This window comes from Petromyzon marinus, chromosome 69, assembly GCF_048934315.1.
Source record: "Petromyzon marinus isolate PM22_M1 ecotype Great Lakes invasive population chromosome 69, UKy_Petmar_22M1.pri1.0, whole genome shotgun sequence".
In the NCBI taxonomy this organism is placed as follows: domain Eukaryota; kingdom Metazoa; phylum Chordata; class Hyperoartia; order Petromyzontiformes; family Petromyzontidae; genus Petromyzon; species Petromyzon marinus.
The window spans coordinates 7654073-7680710 of record NC_133735.1 but is presented as its reverse complement, the minus strand read 5'-3'; the positions used below and the strand labels follow the sequence as shown (position 1 = coordinate 7680710).

The 26638-nt window shown below is 54.4% G+C and overlaps 1 protein-coding gene across 1 annotated transcript; it reads left to right on the top strand.

Moving 5' to 3' along the window:
• Nucleotides 1-26050, top strand: LOC116937589 (protein maelstrom homolog). The gene is made up of 10 exons (XM_076055054.1): nt 1-333; nt 5624-5749; nt 7768-7858; nt 10981-11130; nt 12193-12234; nt 13784-13954; nt 14728-14869; nt 22122-22335; nt 23139-23366; nt 25870-26050. Exons 1-10 carry the CDS (start codon nt 205-207, stop codon nt 26047-26049), a joined length of 1473 nt encoding a protein of 490 aa, XP_075911169.1. The 5' UTR covers nt 1-204; the 3' UTR covers nt 26050.
• Nucleotides 26051-26638: the final 588 nt, after the last annotated feature.

Genomic DNA, 26638 nt, shown 5'->3' with positions numbered 1-26638 from the left:
TTTTTTGTTTCCCGCGCAAATTTCTTTCCGTTCCCTTCTCGCGCGTGGCCTCTCGCGCCATTTTGATTTTAATTTTACCTCAGAAATTGCTTTTTTTTATTTTCTCTACAAAATTCCTTTTTTTTCCCTCTCTCTCTCTCCTTCGTTAAAAAAAAAGACCGCGCGTGACACACACACACAGAACAAGAGACGATCGATAGAGAGATGCCGCCCAAGAGAAATAAGAACGGTTTCTTCGCGTACATGAAGGAGCAGACGGCGCTGTTGAGGCAAGCGGGCATCGAGGTGATGGGGTTGGAGGATGCGGCCCGGCTCTGCGCGCCCGGCTGGGAGGTAAACTAAATAAAATAACTTTTAAAAAAACTCCTTAGGTTGATTATTGTTTGGGTTCTTTCGGTAAAAGTCACGTAGGTGGGAAAAAAAATAATAAAAAGAAAAATATAAAACAACAAAAAAAAACCTCCCTTCGGTCGAATATTCTTTGGTGCCTTTTTCGGTAAAAATCGCGTAGATGGAAAATAATTAAGTTAAAATAATAGTTTCATAAAAAATATTTACAAACGCAAACATTTCATAAAAACAAAAACTCCTTAGGTTGAATATTCTTTGGTGCCTTTTTCGGTAAAAATCGCGTAGATGGAAAATAATTAAATTAAAATAATAGTTTAATAAAAAATATTTACAAACGCAAACATTTCATAAAAACAAAAACTCCTTAGGTTGAATATTCTTTGGTGCTTTCGGTAAAAGTAGCGTAGATGGGAAATAATTATATAAAAATACTAGTTAAATAAAAAAATATTTACAAATGCAAACTTTGATAAAAACAAAAAAACTCCTTAGGCTTAATATTCCTTGGTGCTTTGGGTAAAAGTCGCGTAAAACTAAATTAAATAATACGGTGATAGAATTCGACGTTTCGATTGCAATATAAGCCACCATCATCAGGTACAAATGAAAAAGATAAAACAAACCCTAGTAAAAGTCACCACCACGTAGAAGGGAAACAATAAAATAATAAAAATATAAAACATAAAATTTATTGGAGAACAATAAAATTATTATTCTTGGTTCTTTCGGTAAAGTCACCGCCACGTAGAAGGTAAACAATAAAATAATAAAAAAATATAAAAAAATATACAATTATTGTAAAACAATAAAATTATTATTCTTGGTTCTTTCGGTAAAGTCACCACCACGTAGAAGGGAAACAATAAAATAATAAAAATATAAAACAATGAAATTATTGTAAAACAATAAAATTATTATTTTTGGTTCTTTCGGTAAAGTCACCACCACGTAGAAGGGAAACAATAAAATAATAAAAATATATAAACCAATACAATTATTGTAAAACAATAAAATTATTATTCTTGGTTCTTTCGGTAAAGTCACGACGTAGAAGGGAAACAATAAAATAATAAAAATATAAAACAATAAAATTCTCACGACGTTTCGACTGCAACAAGCAATCATGATTGAAATCATGATTGCATATGAATCCCTGCAGTCACGAAGGCTTTAAATCAAAATGTAAACCTAGTAGTCAACTTAGACATAATGCACTACTACACAGAGAGAGTCGGCCAATCAATAGTCAACTAGCCCAACTGGTTGATTAATATTCTTATAAATATTGATACATTTGAGAGAGAGACAACACACATACACACAGAGACAGAGACACACAGACACACGAGCAGAGAGACAGAGAGAGAGACAACACACAGAGACACACAGACACACGAGCAGAGAGAGACACACAGAGACAGAGAGAAAGACAACACACAGAGACAAACAGAGAGACACAGACACACGAGCAGAGAGAGAGACACACGAGCAAAGAGAGAGACACAGAGAGAGACAACAACCAGACACACAGAGACACAGACACACGAGCAGAGAGAGACACACATAGAGAGACACACAGACACGAGCAGAGAGAGACACACAGACACACGAGCAGAGAGAGACACACAGAGAGAGAGACACAGACAGACAGAGAGACAACACACAGACAGACACACGAGCAGAGAGAGACAGAGACACACAGAGACAGATAGAGAGACACACAGACACGAGCAAAGAGAGACAGAGACAGAGAGAGAGACAACACACAGCCACACAGACAGAGAGACACGAGCAGAGAGAGACAACACACACACAGAGACAGACACACAGAGACACACACAGAGACAGAGAGAGACAACACGGACACACAGAGACAGAGAGACACACAGACACACGAACAGAGAGAGACAGAGAGAGAGACAACACAGACAGACAGAGAGACACAGACGTACGAGCAGAGAGAGACACAAAGAGAGAACACAGCCACACAGACAGACAGAGAGACACGAGCAGAGAGAGACAACACACAGACACACAGAGACAGAGACACAGAGAGAGAGACAACACACAGACAGAGAGACACACAGACACGAACAGAGAGACACAGAGAGACAACACACAGAGACAGAGACACACAGACACACGAACAGAGAGAGACACAGAGAGAGAGAGACAACACCCAGACACAGAGACAGACAGATACGCAGACACGAGCAGAGACAGACACACGAGCAGAAAGAGACACACAGAGACAACATACAGACACACAGAGACAGACAGAGAGACGAGCAGAGAGAGACAGAGAGAGACAACACACAGACACACAGAGACAGACAGAGAGACACACGAGCAGAGAGAGACAGAGAGACAACACACACACAGACACAAACAGATACACGAGCAGAGAGATACAGAGAGACAGACTCACACAGAGAGACACACAGACACAGAGAGAGAGACAGAGACTCACACAGAGAGAGACTCACACAGAGAGAGACAGACAGACGGAGAGACAGAGAGAGAGACACAGAGAGACACAGAGAGACACACAGACAGAGACACACAGACAGAGAGACACAGAGAGAGACTCACACAGAGCGACTCGCACAGAGAGACACAGACAGAGAGACACAGACAGAGAGGGACTCACAGAGAGACACAGACAGAGAGACACACAGACGGAGAGACAGAGAGAGAGACAACACACGGAGACAAACAGAGAGACACACAGACAGACACGGAGACAAACAGACAGACACACAGAGACAGACACACATAGACAGACACACACATAGACAGAGAGACACAGAGAGACACACAAGCAGAGAGACACAGACACAAGCAGAGAGACACACACAGAGACATAGAGAAAGACAGACAGACACAAGCAGAGAGAGACAGAGAGAGACACACACAGAGACACACACATAGACAAACAGATACACACAGAGACACATAGAAAGACAAACAGACACAAGCAGATAGACACGGAGAGAGACACAGAAACACAGAGAGAGACTCACATAGACACAGAGAGACAGACAAACAGAGATACACACAGAGAGACACAAAGACTCAAGCAGAGAGAGACTCATACAGACACACAGAGACACACACAGAGACACATAGACACACAGAGAGACACACAGACAACAACAACAACCGCCATTCGCCACTAAGTGGCGGTGACGTCACCACGACGCTTGTGCCAGGCTATTCGCACCCTGAGGCCACGTGAAGTGTCGAACGCCCGCTGGCAGGAGGTCACGGGGCAGACCCAGGTGCCACGGGTCGACTGACTGAGATGACTGGCTGATGCACCACCTGTGCCCCCTACTGTGCCAACCTGCTGTGCTTTAGCCACCCGGCGCTCCGCTCGTTGTTCTGAGTGTCGCTCCTCCGCCCTCCGTTGTTGGAGGGCGACTACCTCCAACTGCCCAGTAGCATCCTTCACGAGCCTCCTCCACAGAGGCCGATCTTGACACCGCTGATACCAGTCATCGGCAAGTCCACTCAGCTCCACGTCCTCCTGTACCACATCACTCCATCTCTTCTCTAGCCCGTGCCGCGCCCGCTTAGCCCCCTCAATCCGGCCGAACAAAAGCTATTTCGGCATGCGGTGGCTGGGCATGCGGGCTACATGACCCAGCCAACGCAGCCTTGCCTGCCAGAGGAGCTCACCGATGGGACCTTGCCCAGATCTTTCAAGGATTTGTGAGCTCCTCACACAATCCAGTCTGGTTAAACCCAGGATGGATCGTAGGCAGGCCAGCCTAAATGTTTCTAACCGGCGAAGACAGACACACACAGACAGACACACAGACAGACACACAGACAGACACACAGACAGACACACAGACAGACACACAGACAGACACACAGACAGACACAGAGAGACACACAGACAAACAGAGACACACAAGCAAGAGAGACTCGCACAAAAAAAGAGACACACATAGGGGGCGGTATGTAGTGTATAGTGTAGTGTATAGTGTAGTATACTAGTACAGCACTAACTGGCTGTGTTGGAGAGTAAACCCACTCCAACATTTATAATTATGGTGTGGTGTATAGTGTAGTGTATATTGTGTATAGTAGTGTGTAGTGTATAGTGTGGTGTAAAGTGTAGTGTATAGTGTGTGGTGTATAGTGTAGTGTATAGAGTAGTGTATAGTAGTGTATAGTGTAGTGTGTGGTGTATAGTAGTGTGCTGTATAGTGTTGTGTATAGTAGTGTGTAGTATAGTGTATAGTAGTGTAGTGTATAGTGGAGTGTGTAGTGTAGTGTATAGTGGGGTGTGTAGTGTGTGGTGTATAGTGTAGTGTATGATGTAGTGTATAGTGTAGTATACTAGTACAGCACCAACCGGCTGTGTGTTGGAGAGTGAATCCACTACAACATTTATAATTATAGTGTAGTGTACAATGTATTGTAGTGTATAGTGTAGTGTGGTGTATAGTGTAGTGTGTGGTGTATAGTGTAGTGTATGATGTAGTGTATAGTGTAGTATACTAGTACAGCACTAACCGGCTGTGTGTTGGAGAGTAAACCCACTACAACATTTATAATTATAGTGTAGTGTATAGTAGTGTATTGTGGGGTGTATAGTGTCGTGTGTAGTATATAGTGTGTGGTGTATAGTGTAGTATACTAGTACAGCACCAACCGGCTGTGTGTTGGAGAGTGAATCCACTACAACATTTATAATTATAGTGTAGTGTGTAGTAGTGTATTGTGGGGTGTATAGTGTCGTGTGTAGTATATAGTGTAGTGTGTGGTGTATAGTGTAGTGTATAGTGTAGTATACTAGTACAGCACCAACCGGCTGTGTGTTGGAGAGTGAATCCGCTACAACATTTATAATTTTAGTGCAGTTGGCAGCGCCGCAGCTTGTGTTGTTACACATAGAGGTGACATTAACTCGCTCGTCTCCCCAATCTCTCTGCCTAATGATGACGACGGCGATGATGTTTGCGATGATGTCGGTGATGATGATGATGGCGATGGCGATGATGATGACGGCAGCGATGGTGTTTCGCTATGATGATGATGATGATGTCAGCAATGAGGATGATGCGATGATGATGGCGGGCGATGGTGTTTGCGACGATGATGATGATGGCGGGTGATGGTGTTTGCGACGATGATGATGATGATGATGGCGGGTGATGGTGTTTGCGATGATGATGTGATGATGATGGCGGGCGATGGTGTTTGCGACGATGATGATGATGATGATGATGCGACGACGATGATGCTGATGATGACGAAGGCTCTGGACGATGAGGGGAAGCGCCGCTATCGGCCGTCCAAGCGGGAGGAGAGTTGCTGGCAGCTGCCCGTGATGCTGCAGGCGGGAACCGTGGCAAGAGGCAGCAACGACCGCAGGCGCCAGCAGGTGAATAGTGGTGGGTGGTGGTGGTGGTGGTGGCGGTGGTGGTGGTGGCGGTGGTGGTGGTGGTGGTGGTGGCGGTGGTGGTGGTGGTGTCGGTGGTGGAGGCGGTGGTGGTGGTGGTGGTGGTGTCGGTGGTGGTGGTGGTGGCGGTGGTGGTGGAGGCGGTGGTGGAGGCGGAGGCGGTGGTGGAGGCGGAGGCTCGTGACGGACACCGCCGCTACCGGGCAGTTGGAGGCGGCTCGCCCTCCGGCGAGGGCGGAGGAGCGACACGGCTCGCGAGGGCGGCGGGGCGGAGCGCCGGGCCGGACGGGTCCCTCACGGGACCTCCTGTCGGCACGTGACCTCCTGTACCGTGACCTCCTGTCGGCACATGACCTCCTGTACCGTGACCTGTCCCGTGACCTCCTGTCCCGTGACCTCCTGTCGGCCCGTGACCTCCTGTCCCGTGACCTCCTGTCCCGTGACCTCCTGTCCCGTGACCTCCTGTCCCGTGACCTCCTGTCGTCCCGTGTCCTCCTGTCGTCCCGTGTCCTCCTGTCGTCCCGTGTCCTCCTGTTGGCCCGTGTCCTCCTGTACCGTGACCTCCTTTCGGCCCGTGACCTCCTGTCCCGTGACCTGTCCCGTGACCTCCTGTCCCGTGACCTGTCCCGTGTCCTCCTGTCGGCCCGTGTCCTCCTGTACCGTGACCTCCTTTCGGCCCGTGACCTCCTGTCCCGTGACCTGTCCCGTGACCTCCTGTCCCGTGACCTGTCCCATGTCCTCCTGTCGGCCCGTGTCCTCCTGTACCGTGACCTGTCGGCACGTGACCTCCTGTCATCACGAGTCCTCCGGGTGCGCCCGGCACGGGCGCCGTGGCGACGTCACCGCCGCTTGGTGGCGAATGTCGCGGGCGGTGTTGGCGGTGTTGGCGGTGTTGGCGGTGTGGTCGAGGCGGTGCGGGGGTGGTGGTGGTGGGGGGAGGGTGGTGGGGACGAGGTGGTGGTGGTGGTAGTGGGTGGTGGTGGTAGTGGTTAGTGGTGGTGGTGGGGGGTTGGTGGGGACGAGGTGGTGGTGGTGGTGGTGGTGGTAGTGGGTGGTGGTGGTTAGTGGTTAGTGGTGGTGGTGGGGGGTTGGTGGGGACGAGGTGGTGGTAGTGGTTAGTGGTGGTGGTGGGGGGTTGGTGGGGACGAGGCGGTGGTGGTGGTGGTGGTAGTGGTTAGTGGTTAGTGGTGGTGGTGGTAGTGGTTAGTGGTGGTGGTGGGGGGTTGGTGGGGACGAGGTGGTGGTTGGTGGTTAGTGGTGGCGGCGGCGGCGGCGGGGACGAGGTGGTGGTTTTGGACGGGTGTCGTCGGTGACATGAGCTGGTGGTGGCCATCGGGACACTTTTGTCAGCACTGAGGATGATGCGATGATGGCGGCGCTGTGGCGATGGCGATGGCGGCGACGGCGACGCTCGGGGTCTTCATTTAGGCTGCGGGACGAATCCCGACGAGCTGAACGAACCGGTCCCTGGGCCCCTCCCCAAGGCCGACCACCCACCCACCCACCCACCTCGCGCGCCACAGTGCCGTGCGAGGCGCTGCTCTGGGCCCCGAGCGAGCCGTACACCCAGGCGCGGTGACGTGGGGTGAACGTCTCCGCCGTGGAGAGAGGGGGGACACAGATCCGGCGGATGCCCCCCGGGTCCAGCGACTTTGAACGTGTTTAGCGCGACGTTTCGACTTTGCCACGAAATCTTGGGGCGCCGTCCCCGGAGTAGCTTCTCCGCGCGAGAGGCCGATCGGTTGACCGCGGTGTGGTTTGGCTTTTTCCGTCGTCGTTGTTGTTGTTTAAAAGTCGGTAAGGCGACGAGGCTCGTGTCCCCTACGCGGTTTTTCCCACCCCGGGGTGGTGCAGCAGCGATGGGACCCACCCCCGGGGCCCCGCCAATTGCTTCGCTTGTCGCTCCCCCTGCGGCGGTGTTGCCAAGGTTTTGCGGTGGTGGTTGGTGAGTGGTTGGGTGGGGGTGAGGACCTCTTTGTGCGTCTCGCGTACCCGCCCAGGCCGCCGAGAAGGAGGAGGAGGAGGCGGAGCGAATCGCGAGGAAGGAGGAGGCTCGCCGCGCGGTGGTGGAGTCGTGGCCTCCGGGAGACGGTGAGGCCCCCGCGCCCCTTTTCACCGTCGCGAGCGGACCTATTGGGGGGGGGGGGGGGCGTTGGTCAGGGTCGGGATGGAACCCCACGACCGCCTGCGTACCGGGCGGGGTAGTCAACATCTCATAGCCAGCGTGGTGATGATGATGATGAGAGAGAGACAGACTCCACATAGACCTCCTGTAGACCAGGCGAGGTAGTTAACATCTCCTAACTACCGTGATGATGAGAGAGACACAGACTCCACATAGACCTCCTGTGTACCAGGCGAGGTAGTCAACATCTAGCCACCGTGATGATGATGATGAGAGAGACGCAGACTCCACATAGACCTCCTGTAGACCAGGCGAGGTAGTTAACATCTCATAGCCACCGTGATGATGATGAGAGAGACACAGACTCCACATAGACCTCCTGTGTACCAGGCGAGGTAGTCAACATCTCCTAGCCACCGTGATGATGATGAGAGAGACACAGACTCCACATAGACCTCCTGTGTACCAGGCGAGGTAGTCAACATCTCCTAGCCAGCGTGGTGATGATGATGAGAGAGACGCAGACTCCACATAGACCTCCTGTAGACCAGGCGAGGTAGTTAACATCTCATAGCCAGCGTGATGATGATGATGAGAGAGACGCAGACTCCACATAGACCTCCTGTAGACCAGGCGAGGTAGTCAACATCTCCTAGCCAGCGTGATGATGATGAGAGAGATGCAGACTCCACATAGACCTCCTGTAGACCAGGCGAGGTAGTCAACATCTCCTAGCCAGCGTGATGATGATGAGAGAGATGCAGACTCCAAATATACAGCAGGGGTCAGGGTCGGGATCGATCCCACGACCGCCTGCGTACCGGGCGGGGTAGTTAACATCTCCTAGCCAGCGTGGTGATGATGATGATGAGACGCAGACTCCACATAGACCTCCTGTAGACCAGGCGAGGTAGTCAACATCTCCTAGCCACCGTGATGATGAGAGAGACGCAGACTCCACATAGACCTCCTGTAGACCAGGCGAGGTAGTCAACATCTCCTAGCCACCGTGATGATGATGATGAGAGAGACGCAGACTCCACATAGACCTCCTGTAGACCAGGCGAGGTAGTCAACATCTCATAGCCACCGTGATGATGATGATGAGAGAGACGCAGACTCCACATAGACCTCCTGTAGACCAGGCGAGGTAGTCAACATCTAGCCACCGTGATGATGATGATGATGAGAGAGAGACGCAGACTCCAAATATACAGCAGGGGTCAGGGTCGGGATCGATCCCACGACCGCCTGCGTACCGAAAAGAACCAAGAATGTGAATCGGACAATCGTTAACTTAAATAAAGTTGTAATACAAAACTAAACAATACCAATAGGCAAGTGACGGGACTTTTCAAATCGCGAAAAAAATCGCGGGCGTAGCAGTAGCGTCAGTAGGAGTCACTTTGTAGCAGTAAACATCGCCACCGGGGGAGAGACAAAGGCGGGCGGGCGTGGTGGTGGTGGTGGTGGTGCCTGGGTCACCCACCACTTTGTGTGCCGCTCGCTAGGAACGATCACTCGGCCCCCCGCAGCCTGTCGTGGGGGTTTTGCTTTTATTTTTGTATTTTGACTTTTGTATTTTGACTTTTGTAATTTTATTTTTGTCATTTTATATTTTTATTTTTGTAATTATTTTTGTATTTTTATTTTTGTAATTTTATTTTTGTTTTTTATTTTTGTATTTTTATTTTTGTAATTTTATTTTTGTATTTTTGTAATTTTATTTTTGTATTTTTATTTTAGTAATTTAATATTTTTATTTTTGTGTTTTTATTTTTGTAATTTTATTTTTGTATTTTTATTTTTGTAATTTTATTTTTGTATTTTTATTTTTCTTATCTACGTGACTTTACCCGATAAGCCCAAAGAACAGGTTGGGGTTGTGTGTTGACGAGGTGCAGGCTTGTGTGTTGACGAGGTGCAGGCTTTGTGTGTTGACGAGGTGCAGGCTTTGTGTGTTGACGAGGTGCAGGCTTGTGTGTTGACGAAGTGCAGGCTTTGTGTGTTGACGAGGTGCAGGCTTTGTGTGTTGACGAGGTGCAGGCTTGTGTGTTGACGAGGTACAGGCGTGTGATGACGTGGAGCTGGTGGTGGTGGACGTGCTGATGAAGCTGCAAGAGCCAGGCTGTGACCACCTGGTGTAGCGGTAGCGGTGACGTCTGTGTGTGTGTGTCTGTGTGTGTCTGTGTGTGTCTGTGTGTGTCTGTGTGTGTGATGACGAGGTGCAGGTGTGTGTGACGTGGAGCTGGTGGTGGTGGACGTGCTGATGAAGCTGCAAGAGCCAGGCTGTGACCACCTGGTGTAGCGGTAGCGGTGACGTCTGTGTGTGTGTGTCTGTGTGTGTGTGTGTCTGTGTGTGTGATGACGTGGTACAGGTGTGTGTGACGTGGAGCTGGTGGTGGTGGACGTGCTGATGAAGCTGGAAGAGCCAGGCTGTGACCACCTGGTGTAGCGGTAGCGGTGACGTCTGTGTGTGTGTGTCTGTGTGTGTGTCTGTGTGTGTGTCTGTGTGTGTCTGTGTGTGATGACGAGGTGCAGGTGTGTGTGATGTGGAGCTGGTGGTGGTGGACGTGCTGATGAAGCTGCAAGAGCCAGGCTGTGACCACCCGGTGTAGCGGTAGCGGTGACGTCTGTGTGTGTGTGTGATGACGTGGTACAGGTGTGTGTGACGTGGAGCTGGTGGTGGTGGACGTGCTGATGAAGCTGGAAGAGCCAGGCTGTGACCACCTGGTGTAGCGGTAGCGGTGACGTCTGTGTGTGTGTCTGTGTGTGTGTCTGTGTGTGTGATGATGTGGTACAGGCGTGTGTGACGTGGAGCTGGTGGTGGTGGACGTGCTGATGAAGCTGCAAGAGCCAGGCTGTGACCACCCGGTGTAGCGGTAGCGGTGACGTCTGTGTGTGTCTGTGTGTGTCTGTGTGATGACGTGGTACAGGCGTGTGTGACGTGGAGCTGGTGGTGGTGGTGGACGTGCTGATGAAGCTGGAAGAGCCAGGCTGTGACCACCCGGTGTAGCGGTAGCGGTGACGTCTGTGTGTGTGTGTCTGTGTGTGTGTGTGTGTCTGTGTGTGTGATGACGTGGTACAGGCGTGTGTGACGTGGAGCTGGTGGTGGTGGACGTGCTGATGAAGCTGGAAGAGCCAGGCTGTGACCTCGTCCTGCCGTGCGAGTTGGCGGCCGCCCGCTTCTCGCTGCGCAGAGGCCTCATCGCCTCCATACACCACTTCGTCGACAGCGGTGAGGAGGTGGTGGTGGTGGTGGTGGTGGCGGCGGCGGCGGAGGTGGTGGTGGTTGAGGCGGTGGCTGTGGTGGTGGTGGTGGAGGAGGCGGTGGTGGTGGAGGCGGTGGTGGTGGTGGTGGTGGAGGCGGTGGTGGTGGTGGAGGCGGTGGTGGTGGTGGAGGCGGTGGTGGTGGTGGCGGCGGTGGAGGCGGTGGTGGTGGTGGAGGCGGTGGAGGTGGTGGAGGCGGTGGTGGAGGCGGTGGTGGTGGTGGAGGCGGTGGTGGTGGTGGAGGCGGTGGAGGTGGTGGAGGCGGTGGTGGAGGCGGTGGTGGTGGAGGCGGTGGTGTGGTGGTGGAGGCGGTGGTGTGGTGGTGGAGGCGGTGGTGGTGGTGGTGGAGGCGGTGGTGGTGGTGGTGGAGGCGGTGGTGGTGGTGGAGGCGGTGGAGGTGGTGGAGGCGGTGGTGGTAGAGGCGGTGGTGGTGGTGGAGGCGGCGGTGGAGGTGGTGGAGGCGGTGGTGGAGGCGGTGGTGGTGGTGGAGGCGGCGGTGGTGGCGTAGGTGGTGGCTGTGGTGGTGGTGGTGGAGGCGGTGGTGGTGGTGGAGGCGGTGGTGGTGGTGGAGGCGGTGGTGGTGGTGGAGGCGGTGGAGGTGGTGGAGGCGGTGGTGGTGGTGGAGGTGGTGGTTGAGGCGGTGGTGGTTGAGGCGGTGGTGGTAGAGGCGGTGGTGGTGGTAGAGGCGGTGGTGGTGGTGGAGGCGGTGGTGGAGGCGGAGGTGGTGGTGGTTGCTTTGTGGTTATTGTTGACGCAGCGCTGAGTGTGGACGGGAAAAGCGGAAGACTCGGAGAGGAAAATCCATGCCACCAGAGGTGACAAGAGAGAGACGCGTAATGATGATGATGATGATAGAGAGAGACAGAGACTCCAAATATACAGCAGCAGGCATCGTGAGGGTCTGGATTGAACTCACGACCTCCTGTACATCTGGCGAGGAAGTTAACATCTCATAGCCAGCGCGTCATGTTGGTGGCAGGTCCTTGGAAGCGCTTTGTTGTATTGATATCGGTCTGTTGTTGTTGTTTAGGTCCTATCCCTTTGGGATTCAGATACCAATGTGAGCTCACAAGTAAGAGGGCTGCACAGAGACCCACAGACTACTCGCACAGTAGAGACCCACAGACTACTCGCACAGTAGAGACCCACAGACTACTCACACAGTAGAGACCCACAGACTACTCACACAGTAGAGACCCACAGACTATTCACACAGTAGAGACCCACAGACTACTCACACAATAGAGACCCACAGACTACTCACACAGTAGAGACCCATAGACTACTCACACAGTAGAGACCCACAGACTACTCACACAGTAGAGACCCACAGACTACTCACACAGTAGAGACCCACAGACTATTCACACAGTAGAGACCCACAGACTACTCACACAGAGACCCACAGACTACTCACACAGAGACCCACAGACTACTCACACAGTAGAGATCCACAAGTTACTCACACAGTAGAGACCCACAGACTACTCGCACATTAGAGACCCACAGACTACTCACACAGTAGAGACCCACAGACTACTCACACAGTAGAGACCCACAGACTACTCACACAGTAGAGACCCACAGACTACTCACACAGTAGAGACCCACAGACTACTCACACAGTAGAGACCCACAGACTACTCACACAGTAGAGACCCACAGACTACTCACACAGTAGAGACCCACAGACTACTCGCACAGCAGAGACCCATAGACTACTCACACAGCAGAGACCCATAGACTACTCACACAGTAGAGACCCACAGACTCCTCACACAGTAGAGACCCACAGACTACTCACACAGTAGAGACCCACAGACTACTCACACAGTAGAGACCCACAGACTCCTCACACAGTAGAGACCCACAGACTACTCACACAGTAGAGACCCACAGACTACTCACACAGTAGAGACCCACAGACTACTCACACAGTAGAGACCCACAGACTACTCACACAGTAGAGACCCACAGACTACTCACACAGTAGAGACCCACAGACTACTCACACAGTAGACACCCACAGACTACTCACACAGTAGAGACCCACAGACTACTCACACAGTAGAGACCCACAGACTACTCACACAGTAGAGACCCACAGACTACTCACACAGTAGAGACCCACAGACTACTCACACAGTAGAGACCCACAGACTACTCACACAGTAGAGACCCACAGACTACTCACACAGTAGAGACCCACAGACTACTCACACAGTAGACACCCACAGACTACTCACACAGTAGAGACCCACAGACTACTCACACAGTAGAGACCCACAGACTACTCACACAGTAGAGACCCACAGACTACTCACACAGTAGAGACCCACAGACTACTCACACAGTAGTGACCCACAGACTACTCACACAGTAGAGACCCACAGACTACTCACACAGTAGAGACCCACAGTTTTGTGTCCTTCCCCCGCACCTCCGATTAGCACGGTCGGCTACGTACGGCGGTGCGATAGAAGTTCAACACACACACGTACACACACACACACGTACACACACACACGTCAACACACACACACACATGTACACACACACACATCAACACACACACTCGCGTTAACACACACGCGTGCCCGCCCCTCCCGCTCCGTCACCAGGCAAGACGAGCCACCAGCTGCCCACGGAGGGCTTTGCGCTGGCGTCCAGCGACTACTCCTTCATGCTGAGCAGCGTGATGTCGCTGGCGTGCGGCGCCAGCGTCGTGTACGCACGGCACGCCGACACGAGGCGCGTCGCCTCCGGGCTCGACTGGCTCGCTCGGCAGGCAGGTGGGTGAGTGGGTGGGTGGGTGGGTGGGTGGTTGGGTGGGTGGGTGAGTGGGTGAGTCGGTGGGTGAGTCGGTGGGTGAGTCGGTGGGTGGGTGAGTGGGTGGGTGAGTGGGTGGGTGAGTGGGTGGGTGAGTGGGTGGGTGGGTGAGTGGGTGGGTGAGTGGGTGGGTGAGTGGGTGGCTCGGTGGGTGAGTCGGTGGGTGGGTGAGTCGGTGGGTGAGTGGGTGGGTGAGTGGGTGAGTCGGTGGGTGGGTGAGTCGGTGGGTGAGTGGGTGAGTGGATGGTTGGGTGGGTGAGTGGGTGGTTGGGTGAGTGGGTGGTTGGGTGGGTGGGTGGTTGGGTGAGTGGGTGGTTGGGTGGGTGAGTGGGTGGTTGGGTGGGTGAGTGGGTGGATGACTGGGTGGGTGGATGACTGGGTGGGTGGTTGGTTTGTTGGGTGGGTGGGTGAGTGGTTGGGTGGCTGAGTGAGTGGGTGGTTGGCTGGGTGGGTGGCTGGGTGAGTGTTTGGTTGGCCTGGGTGACTGGGCGAGTGGTTTGGGTGCAGTTCCGTGCCTTCACAGTTCCCCGCCCGCTGCCCGCTACCAACCGCAGCTTCTTCTGCGTCTCATCGCCTCTGTCGCCCTTCCCCCGCACCTCCCGTCGGCGCCCGTTGGGCCACGCACGGCGGCGCCCGGGAAGATCAACGCAGCTCGGCGCTCGCCCCAGCAGCCTCGTCGCTTGCTGCGCGGTATGGGACGGTCGGCGGAGTGATGGACGCGTTTGTGCCCGCCCAGGGGTCACGTGGCCGGGCGTGGTGCTGGACGCGGAGCGGCTTCTCGTGGACCTGTATCTGCACGCCGGCCTAGATGCGCCCTCCTTCACCTCCGCCCTCGACAGCCTGGGGGCGGGCACCTGGGACTACGACCAGCGCGCGAGGTGGGCGGTGGTGTGGGTGGTGGTGGTGGGTGGTGGTGGTGGTGGCGAGGGTGGTTATGGCGGTGTGGGTGGTGGTGGTGTCGGGGGTGGTGATGGTGGTGGTGGCAAAACAACCCCCTACCTCCTCGCGGTGCCGGACGGGCAACTCTGTCGTGGACAGCGCTGTGGGGGGAGATCCAATTTTGATTGGCTCCTCCCCTCATGGCATATGTGTCCACCACAGGGGCTAAACGGGGGCTCTGGACGGGTGCGAGGGGCTGGTAACCCCTCCACCTTCAATTAATTACCACGAAACCACGAATTAAACTGAAATATGTAACAACTAAGCTTGTGCCGGAGGCCCCGGGGGGCCAGGCGTCTATGACGTCTCCTGGCCAAACCCCAATTGGCGGAGCCAGGAGATTGAATACCTACCCTCGGGGCTACTCCAGAAACAGCGAAAAGCCACTACGGGTGGCCACGTGGAATGTTCGAACGCTCACTGCAGAGGAGAGGCTGCCACTCCTCTGTCGGGAGCTGGACCGGTACCGCCTGGATCTATGCGGCATTCAGGAGGTCCGGTGGACCGGCTCTGGCTCCTGCCACCATGAGGGGTGGACAGTCCTCTACTCGGGGCAGCAGACTGCCAAACAACAGGGTGTGGGTCTTCTTTTGAACAAAAGAATGAAGGGGGCGTGGGAGCGTGGCGGTGAGGTGTGGGAAGCTGTAAGCCCCAGGCTACTTTGGGCTCGCCTTCCCATCAACCGGAGGCGAGGAATGGTGGTCGTGGTTACTTATGCCCCCACCGAAGATGAACATCCGTGGAGGGATGCAGGCAAAGCCGATGAGTCAGATGCCTTCTATGACCTGTCACAGGTGCTGGCTAAAGTGGCCCCTCGGGATAGAGTCATCATGTTGGGTGACTTCAATGCCCGAGTTGGTCATGATACTGGCACCTGGTCTGGAGTGATTGGAGGGCATGGGCCAGATCAGCTCAATAACAACGGTAGGAGGCTGCTAGATTTTTGTGCAGCCCATGGGCTTGTAATTACCAACACGCTGTTCCGGCATCGGCGCATCCACACAACATCATGGATGCATGCCGGGTCCAAGCAAGAACATCTGCTGGACTACATAGTGACGGACCAGCGAATGCGAGCCCATGTCCTTGACACCAGGACCTACCGTGGAGCTGATCTGCCCTCTGACCATCGACTAGTCATCTGTAAGATGCGCCTGCCATTCTTCCACTCCGGTGGTGGGTGTACACCCAGGACCCCATTCCAACCTAAAGTGGCCTGGTCTCAGTTATCTGATGAAAGTTGCAAGCGAGAATTTCATCATCGCTTGCGGCTGGGATTGGCATCGTCCCCGACTCCTCCTGATGTCGAGGGTAAATGGGCGAGGTTTAGGACTGTGACTCATGCAGCTGCAATGGCTGCTTTGGGTACGCGGTCCAGACCTCCCCAGACACCCTGGATGACAGAGGAGTTGTTCAGGATGGTTGAGAAAAAGCGACAGGCCCACTGTCATCGGCTACAGAATCCCACGTCAGAGAATGAGGAGGCTTACCGCAGCCTTCGCTCGGAGGTTCGGAGAGCCGTGAGGCGCTGCAAGGATGGGTGGTGGTCGCGGGTTGCTGAGGAGATGGAGTCTGCCTCAGTGGTCCGTGATCACAAATCTCTATTTAACTCCATCAAAAAAGTAACCTGCAGCGCCACACCTATTACCATCATTAGGGGAAAAAACGGTGATCCAATTTCCGACCCCCAGGAACAGGTTCGCAGATTTGCTGAGCATTTCTGTGAGGTCCTGGGGGAGGGAAAATCCCTCAGCCAGGAAAACACCGTGGCACAAAGTGAGGATGACCCTGCTGAGGCTGCGGTGCCTCAAATATTGGATGAAGTCACCCCCTGTGAGTGGCTGGCTGAGGTGCCATCTGCCGAGGAAGTATTGAAGGCGATCCGGAGTCTGAGACCAGGAAAGGCAGCGGGCAGAGATGATCTCCCAAGCGAAATGCTGAGGGAGGGTGGCGTTTGTGCACAGACTGCCCTATATGACATCATAACAACAGTCTGGACCACTGGACGGGTTCCGCAGGATTGGAAGGATGCCCTGGTGGTCCCCCTTTTTAAGAAGGGGGACCGCACAGACTCTATCAACTACAGGGGCATCTCACTCCTCAGTGTGCCGGGAAAGGTCCTGGCAAGGATTATTCAGCATCGCCTTGCCAAGCACGCTGAGGAGAGGCTTGCGGAGCCCCAATGCGGTTTCAGGAAAGGGCGGTCCTGCACAGATGCCATATTTTCTGTCCGTCTGCTACAGCAGAGGTGTAGGGAATTCCAACAAGACCTACATCTCTGCTTTATTGACCTGGTCAAGGCCTATGATACCATCAGTAGGCCTGGGCTCTGGGTCGTTCTTCGTGCTTTTGGAGTACCTGACCCTCTGCTCACGATCATTAAGGACCTTCATGATGGTGAGCGGGCCCGGGTAAAACTACGTGGCCGGGAGTCAGAGCCATTCCCTGTACACCTTGGGGTGCGACAGGGATGTCCTCTGGCTCCCACATTATTTAACATCTATTTTGACCACGTAGTTCGTGAAGCCTTCAATAGCTGTACCGGGGGAATCTCCATATGGTACAGATATAATGGGAGGCTAATCGATGCCCGGGTGCGGTCAAGGGATGGCTCCCTATTGCTCAACCACGTTATGTATGCTGATGACTTGGTAATAGCTGCTCAGTCAGAGGAGGAGTTGGAGACGCTGCTGCTGAGACTGGAGCGTGCCACTAAGAGGTGGGGCCTTACCATCAGCCCCACCAAAACTAAGCACCTGCCTGGGTATTTTGTACCATCGGACACTCCACCCCCACAACTCCCAATCGGTGATGGGGCAGTTGTGGAGAGAGTGGAGAGTTTCCCATACCTGGGCAGTGTGCTTATGACTGGCTCCAGTTTAACAGCAGAGGTCTCACTCCGAATCAGTCGAGCGGCAATATCTTTTCATCGGTTGCGTAACGCTGTGTGGAAGCTACCTGGTCTGTCGCTCCGCACTAAGCTTCAGGTCTTCTCGGCCACGGTCATTCCCTCCCTTCTCTACGCTTGCGAAACGTGGACCCCCCTAATGGAACATCTTCGCCGGTTAGAAACATTTAGGCTGGCCTGCCTACGATCCATCCTGGGTTTAACCAGACTGGATTGTGTGAGGAGCTCACAAATCCTTGAAAGATCTGGGCAGGGTCCCATCGGTGAGCTCCTCCGGCAGGCAAGGCTGCGATGGCTGGGTCATGTAGCCCGCATGCCCAGCCACCGCATGCCGAAACAGCTTTTTGGTTGGCCGGATTGAGGGGGCTAAGCGGGCGCGGCACGGGCTAGAGAAGAGATGGAGTGATGTGGTACAGGAGGACGTGGAGCTGAGTGGACTTGCCGATGACTGGTACCAGCGGTGTCAAGATCGGCCTCTGTGGAGGAGGCTCGTGAAGGATGCTACTGGGCAGTTGGAGGCAGTCGCCCTCCAACAACAACGGAGGGCGGAGGAGCGACGCTCACAACAGCGAGCGGAGCGCCGGGTGGCTAAAGCACAGCAGGTTGGCACAGTAGGGGGCACAGGTGGTGCATCAGCCAGTCATCTCAGTCAGTCGACCCGTGGCACCTGGGTCTGCCCCGTGACCACCTGCCAGCGGGCGTTCGACACTTCACGTGGCCTCAGGGTGCACATAGCCTGGCACAAGCGTCGTGGTGACGTCACCGCCACTTAGTGGCGAATGGCGGTTGTTGTTGTTGTTGTTGGTGTGGGTGGTGGTGGTAGTGGCGAGGGTGGTGGTGGTGGTGTGGGTGGTGGTGGTGTGGGGGGTGATGGTAGTGGAGTGGGTGGTGATGGTGTGCGTGGTGGTGGTTTGGCAGGTGGTGGTGTGGGTGGTGGTGGTAGTGGTGTGGATGGTGGTGGTGGTGGTTTGGGTGGTGTGGGTGGTGGTGGTGGTGGTGGTGGTGTGGGTGGTGGTGGTGGTGGTGGTGTGGGTGGTGGTGGTAGTGGCGAGGGTGGTGGTGGTGGTGTGGGTGGTGGTGGTGTGGGGGGTGATGGTAGTGGAGTGGGTGGTGATGGTGTGCGTGGTGGTGGTTTGGCAGGTGGTGGTGTGGGTGGTGGTGGTAGTGGTGTGGATGGTGGTGGTGTGGGTGGTGGTGGTGGTGGTGGTGTGGGTGGTGGTGGTGTGTGGGTGGCACCTGGTCTGGAGTGATTGTAAGGCATGGGCTAGATCATCTCAATAACAACGGTAGGAGGCTGCTAGATTTTTGTGCAGCCCATGGGCTTGTAATTACCAACACACTGTTCCAACACCGGCGCATCCACACAACATCATTAATGCATGCCGGGTCCAAGCAAGAACATCTGCTGAACTACATAGTGACGGAACAGCGGATGCGGGCCCATGTCCTTGACACCAGGACCTACCGTGGAGCTGATCTGCCCTCTGACCATCGACTAGTCATCTGTAAGATGCGCCTGCCATTCTTCCACTCGTGTGGTGGGTGTACACCCAGGACCCCATTCCAACCTAAGGTGGCCTTGGCTCAGCTAGCTGATGGAAGTTGCAAGCGAGAATTTCATCGTCGCTTGCGGCTGGGGATTGGCATCGTCCCCCACTCCTGATGTCGACGGTAAATGGGCGAGGTTTTGGACTGTGACTCATGCAGCTGCAATGGCTGCTTTGGGTACGCGGTCCAGACCTCCCCAGAGACCCTGGCTGACAGAGGAGGTGTTCAGGATGGTTGAGAAAAAGCGACAGGCCCACTCTCATCGGCTACAGCTTCCCACGTCGGAGAATAAAGAGGCTTACCGCAGCCTTCGCTCGGAGGTTTGGAGAGCCGTGAGGCGCTGCAAGGATGGGTGGTGGTCGTAGGTTGCTGAGGAGATGGAGTCTGCCTCAGTGGCCCATGATCACAAATCTCTATTTAACTCCATCAAAAAAGTAACCTGCAGCGCCAGACCTATTACCCTCGTTAGGGGAAAGAATGGTGATCCAATCTCCGACCCCCAGGAACAGGTTTGCAGATTTGCTGAGCATTACTGTGAGGTCCTGGGAGAGGGGGAATCCCTCAGCCTGGAAAACATCATGGGACAAAGTGGGGATGACCCTGCTGAGGCTACGGTGCCTCAAATTTTGGGGGAAGAAGTTACCCCCTGTGAGTGGGTGGCTGAGATGCCATCTATTGAGGAAGTACTGAAGGCGATCCAGAGTCTGAGGCCTGGAAAGGCACCGGGCAGAGATGATCTCCCAAGTTAAATGCTGAGGGAGGGTGGCGTTTGTGCACAGACTGCCATATGTGACATCATAACAGTCTGGAACACTGGATGGGTTCCGCAGGATTGGAAGGATGTCCTATTGGTCGCCCTGTTTAAGAAGGGGGACCGCACAGACTAACAACTACAGGGGCATCTCACTCCTCAGTGTGCCGGGAAAGGTCCTGGCAAGGATTATTCAACATCGCCTTGCTAGGCACGCTGAGGAGAGGCTTGCGGAGCCCCAATGCGGTTTCAGGAAAGGGCGGTCCTGCACAGATGCCATATTTTCTGTCCGTCTTATACAGCAAAGGTGTAGGGAATTCCAACAAGACCTACACCTCTGCGTCATTGACCTGGTCAAGGCCTATGATACCATCAGTAGGTCTGGGCTCTGGGTTGTTCTTTGTGCTTTCGGAGTCCCTGACCCTCTGATCACGCTCATTAAGGACCTTCATGATGGTGAGCTGGCCCGGGTAAAACTACGTGGCCGGGAGTCAGAGCCATTCCCTGTACACCTTGGGGTGCGACAGGGATGTCCTCTGGCTCCAACATTATTTAACATCTATTTTGACCACGTAGTTCGTGAAGCCTTAAGTAGCTGTACCGGGGGAATCTCCATCTGGTACAGATACAATGGGAGGCTGATCGATGCCCGGGTGCGGTCACGGGATGGCTCCCTATTGCTCAACCACGTTATGTATGCCGATGATTTAGTAATTGCAGCTCACTCAGAGGAGGAGTTGGAGGCGCTGCTGCTGAGACTGGAGCGTGCCACTAAGAGGTGGGGCCTTACCATGAGCCCCACCAAAACTAAGCACCTAGCCGGGGTATTTTGTACCATCGGACACTCCACCCCCACAACTCCCAATCGGTGATGGGGTAGTTGTGGAGAGAGTGGAGAGTTTCCCACACCTGGGCAGTGTGCTTATGACCGGCTCCAGTTTAACAGCAGAGGTCTCACTCCGAATCAGTCGAGCGGAAATATCTTTTCATCGGTTGCGTAACGCTGTGTGGAAGCTACCTGGTCTGTCGCTCCGCACGAAGCTTCGGGTCTTCTCGGCCACGGTCATTCCCTCCCTTCTCTACGCTTGCGAAACGTGGGTGGTGGTGGTGTGGGTGGTGTTTCCGGAGGGGTTGAATCGAGTTGGCCAGCCACGGTAGCCAGGAGATGTTAGCTACCTCGCCTGGTATACAGGAGGTCGTGGGATTCGATACCGACTCTGGCGCCTGCTGCTGTATATTCGGAGTCTGCGTCACTCTCATCATCATCATCACGGTGGCCAGGAGATGTTAGATACCTCGCCTGGTATACAGGAGGTCGTGGGTTTGATCCCGACTGACGCCTGCTGCTGTACATTTGTGTTCTGCGTCTCTCTCTCATCATCATCATCATCACCACAGTGGTGAGATGTTAACTACCTCGCCTGGTACACAGGAGGTCGTGGGATTCGATACCGATTCTTGACATCTGCTGCTGTATATTTGTAGTCGTCACCACAGTGGTGAGATGTTAACTTCCTCGCCTGGTACACCGGAGGTCGTGGGATTCGATCCCGACTCTTGACATCTGCTGCTGTATATTTGTAGTCGTCACCACAGTGGTGAGATGTTAACTGCCTCGCCTGGTACACCGGAGGTCGTGGGATTCGATCCCGACCGACGCCTGCTGCTGTATATTTGTAGTCTGCGTCTCTCTCATCATCATCACCACGGTGGTGAGATGTTAACTACCTCGCCTGGTACACCGGAGGTCGTGGGTTCGATCCCGACCGACGCCTGCTGCTGTACGTTTGGAGCTTGGGATCCCGTGGGGGTTGCCGTGGGATCCCGTGGGGGTTGCCGTGGGATCCCGTGGGGGTTGCCGAGGGATCCCACGGGGGTTGCCGTGGGATCCCGTGGGGGTTGCCGTGGGATCCCGCGGGGGTTGCCGAGGGATCCCGCGTGGTCGTGGCCGTACCGCCACGATGGTGTCGCCGCGCCCGTCCAGGTGCGCCTTCCACTGGGACCACGACGTGCGGGTGTGCTCCCTGCGCTCCGCCCGCTGCCTCTGCTTCTGCCTCTGCGACTGCCTGTGCCCGGCGCTGGGTGTCACCGTCACGGAGGCCCACGTCCCCTCGCTGGGGCCGCCGGCGGAGTACGGAGCCGGAGCCGGCGGCGGCGTCACCTGGCAGCGCAGGGAGGCGGTGAGCGCGGTGAGAGCGGTGAGTGGCCGGTGAGCGCGGTGAGGTTGGTGTGAGGGGGCGCGGTGAGAGCGGGCGAGTGCCCGGTAAAGGTGGTGAGTGCGGCGAGATCTGCGAGTGCGGCGAGGGCCGTGGGTGCGGCGAGATCTGTGGGTGCGGTGAGGGCCGTGGGATGCGGCGAGGGCCGTGGGTGCGGCGAGATCTGTGGGTGCGGTGAGGGCCGTGGGTGCGGTGAGGGCCGTGAGTGCGGTGAGATCCGTGAGTGCGGTGAGATCTGTGAGTGCGGTGAGATCCGTGAGTGCGGTGAGATCTGTGAGTGCGGTGAGATCTGTGAGTGCGGTGAGATCTGTGAGTGCGGTGAGATCTGTGAGTGCGGTGAGGGCCGTGGGTGCGGTGAGTGCGGTGAGATCTGTGGTTGCGGTGAGATCCGTGGGTGCGGTGAGATCCGTGAGTGCGGTGAGATCCGTGGGTGCGGTGAGATCTGTGAGTGCGGTGAGATCTGTGAGTGCGGTGAGATCCGTGAGTGCGGTGAGATCCGTGAGTGCGGTGAGATCCGTGAGTGCGGTGAGATCCGTGAGTGCGGTGAGATCCGTGGGTGCGGTGAGATCCGTGGGTGCGGTGAGGGCGCGGTGAGGGCGTGGTGAGGGCGTGGTGAGGGCGTGGTGAGACCGGTGACATGATGTCGTCGCGGCAGCAGCGGCGGCTTTTGCTATTGGTCGCCGTGGTGACGGTGGTGGTCGCCATGGTGATGGTGGTGACGGCGGTGGTCATGGCGGTGCGGTCGCCACGGCGATGGCGGCGGCGGCGGTGGTTTCCGCCTTCAGGCGTCGTCCACGGTGGAACTCTCCCCGGTGGAGGGAACCCGCGGCCTGCACCGCCCGCGCCCGGCCACCCTAGCGGACCGCCACCACCCCAGCTGGGACTCCAGCTTCCCCCCGCTGGGCCGGGCAGAGCCCCCAGGCGAGGCGGGGGGTTGGGCCCGCGGTCCTCCGACTGCGGCGGCGGCGGCGGCGGCGGTGGATCGACGGCAGCGGCGGCAGCGGTGGCAGCCGGTAGGTGGCAGGCTGCGGCGGCGTTATTGTCATGGTCATTGTCGTCGTCATTGTCATCGTCGTTGTCATGGTTATTGTCATCGTCATGGTTATTGTCATTGTCGTCATGGTTATTGTCATCGTCATGGTTATTGTCATCGTCATGGTTATTGTCATCATCGTCATGGTTATTGTCATTGTCGTTGTCATGGTTATTGTCGTCATCGTCATGGTCATTGTCATCGTCATGGTTATTGTCATTGTTGTTGTCATGGTTATTGTCATTGTCGTTGTCATGGTTATTGTCGTCATCGTCATGGTCATTGTCATCGTCATGGTTATTGTCATTGTTGTTGTCATGGTTATTGTCATTGTCGTTGTCATGGTTATTGTCGTCATCGTCATGGTCATTGTCATCGTCATGGTTATTGTCATTGTTGTTGTCATGGTTATTGTCATTGTCGTTGTCATGGTTATTGTCGTCATCGTCATGGTCATTGTCATCGTCATGGTTATTGTAATTGTCGTTGTCATGGTTATTGTCATTGTCGTTGTCATGGTTATTGTCGTCATCGTCATGGTCATTGTCATCGTCATGGTTATTGTCATTGTCGTTGTCATGGTTATTGTCATTGTCGTTGTCATGGTTATTGTCGTCATCGTCATGGTCATTGTCATCGTCATGGTTATTGTCATTGTCGTTGTCATGGTTATTGTCATTGTCGTTGTCATGGTTATTGTCGTCATCGTCATGGTCATTGTCATCGTCATGGTTATTGTCATTGTTGTTGTCATGGTTATTGTCATTGTCGTTGTCATGGTTAGTGTCGTCATCGTCATGGTCATTGTCATCGTCATGGTTATTGTCATTGTTGTCGTCATGGTTATTGTCATTGTCGTTGTCATGGTTATTGTCATTGTCGTTGTCATGGTTATTCTCGTCATCGTCATGGTCATTGTCATCGTCATGGTTATTGTCATTGTTGTTGTCATGGTTATTGTCATTGTCGTTATCATGGTCATTATCATTGTTGTCATCGTCGTCGTCGTCATGGTCATTGTCATCATTGTCGTCGTCATGATCATCGTCATGGTCATCATCATTATCGTCGTCGTCGTCGTCATGGTCATCATCATTGTTGTCATCGTCGTCGTCGTCATGGTCATTGTCATCATTGTCATCGTCATGATCATCATCATGGTCATCATCATTGTCGTCGTCGTCATGGTCATTATCATTGTTGTCATCGTCGTCGTCATGGTCATTATCATTGTTGTCATCGTCGTTGTTGTCATGGTCATTGTCATCATTGTCGTCGTCATGGTCATGATCATCGTCATGGTCATGGTCATCATCATTGTTGTCATCGTCGTTGTCGTCATGGTCATCATCATTGTTGTCATCGTCGTCGTCATGATCATCGTCATGGTCATCATCATTGTTGTCATCGTCGTCGTCATGGTCATGATCATCATCATGGTCATCATCATTGTTGTCATCGTCGTCGTCATGGTCATGATCATCGTCATGGTCATCATCATTGTTGTCATCGTCGTCGTCATGGTCATGATCATCGTCATGGTCATCATCATTGTTGTCATCGTCGTCGTCATGGTCATGATCATCGTCATGGTCATCATCATTGTTGTCATCGTCGTCGTCATGGTCATGATCATCGTCATGGTCATCATTGTTGTCATCGTCGTTGTCGTCATGGTCATGATCATCGTCATGGTCATCATTATTGTTGTCATCGTCGTCGTCATGGTCATGATCATCGTCATGGTCATCATCACTGTTGTCATCGTCGTCGTCATGGTCATGATCATCGTCATGGTCATCATCATTGTTGTCATCGTCGTCGTCATGGTCATGATCATCGTCATGGTCATCATCATTGTTGTCATCGTCGTCGTCATGGTCATGATCATCGTCATGGTCATCATCTTTGTTGTCATCGTCGTTGTCGTCATGGTCATGATCATCGTCATGGTCATCATCATTGTTGTCATCGTCGTCGTCATGGTCATGATCATCGTCATGGTCATCATCATTGTTGTCATCGTCGTCGTCATGGTCATGATCATCGTCATGGTCATCATCATTGTTGTCATCGTCGTCGTCATGGTCATGATCATCGTCATGGTCATCATCATTGTTGTCATCGTCGTCGTCATGGTCATGATCATCGTCATGGTCATCATCATTGTTGTCATGGTCGTTGTCATGGTCATCGTCGTCGTTGTCAAGCAACGTTTGCGGGTAACAAACCCTCCACCTTCTACACTTTAAGAGGCATAAGCAATTGTGAAAGAGCGCTCACGACCCCGGGGGGCGGGGGGCGGTGGGGGGGGGGCTGGGGGGCGGGGGGGCTGCCTTCGTGGTCTCGCTCCCACCCAGGGTCAGGCCGGAGAACGCTCGGGGCACCCCGTGGGGGGCACCCCGTGGGGGGCACCCCGTAGCTCGGCTCAGGGGGTTGAGCTTTCGCCGCCAGCGTCAACGCTCGCGTTGGTCTCACGGCAGGGACGCTCGGCGCTCCGCTCCGACCCACCGGGTCGTGGAGCCTCCTTGGCACGGCCGGCGGGCGAGGAGGAGGAGGAGGAAGAGGAGGAGGAGGAGGGGGAGGGGGGGCCTGCTGCTGCGGCCGACCGGCGGGCCGGCCGCTCGCTCCTCAGCATTGGGAGAGGCTCGGTGATTCGCTAGAGAGAAGAGGCGCGACACTGCGTCTCGTCCGTCCGTCCAGTCGCTCGTCCGTTCAGTCGCTCGCTCGTCCAGTCAGTCGCTCGTCCAGTCAGTCGCTCGTCCAGTCAGTCGCTCGTCCAGTCAGTCACTCGCTCGTCCAGTCAGTCGCTCGCTCGTCCAGTCAGTCGCTCGTCCAGTCAGTCGCTCGTCCAGTCAGTCGCTCGTCCAGTCGCTTGTCCAGTCGCTCATCCAGTCAGTCGCTCGTCCAGTCGCTTGTCCAGTCACTCGTCCAGTCACTCGCTCGTCCAGTCACTCGTCCAGTCGCTCATCCAGTCACTCGTCCAGTCACTCGCTCGTCCAGTCGCTGGTCCAGTCACTCGTCCAGTCAGTCACTGGTCCAGTCGCTCGTCCAGTCACTCGTCCAGTCACTCGCTCGTCCAGTCACTCGTCCAGTCACTCGTCCAGTCACTCGCTCGTCCAGTCACTCGCTCGTCCAGTCACTTGTCCAGTCACTCGTCCAGTCACTCGTTCAATCACTTGCTCGTCCAGTCACTTGTCCAGTCACTCGTCCAGTCACTCGTCCAGTCACTCGCTCGTCCAGTCACTTGTC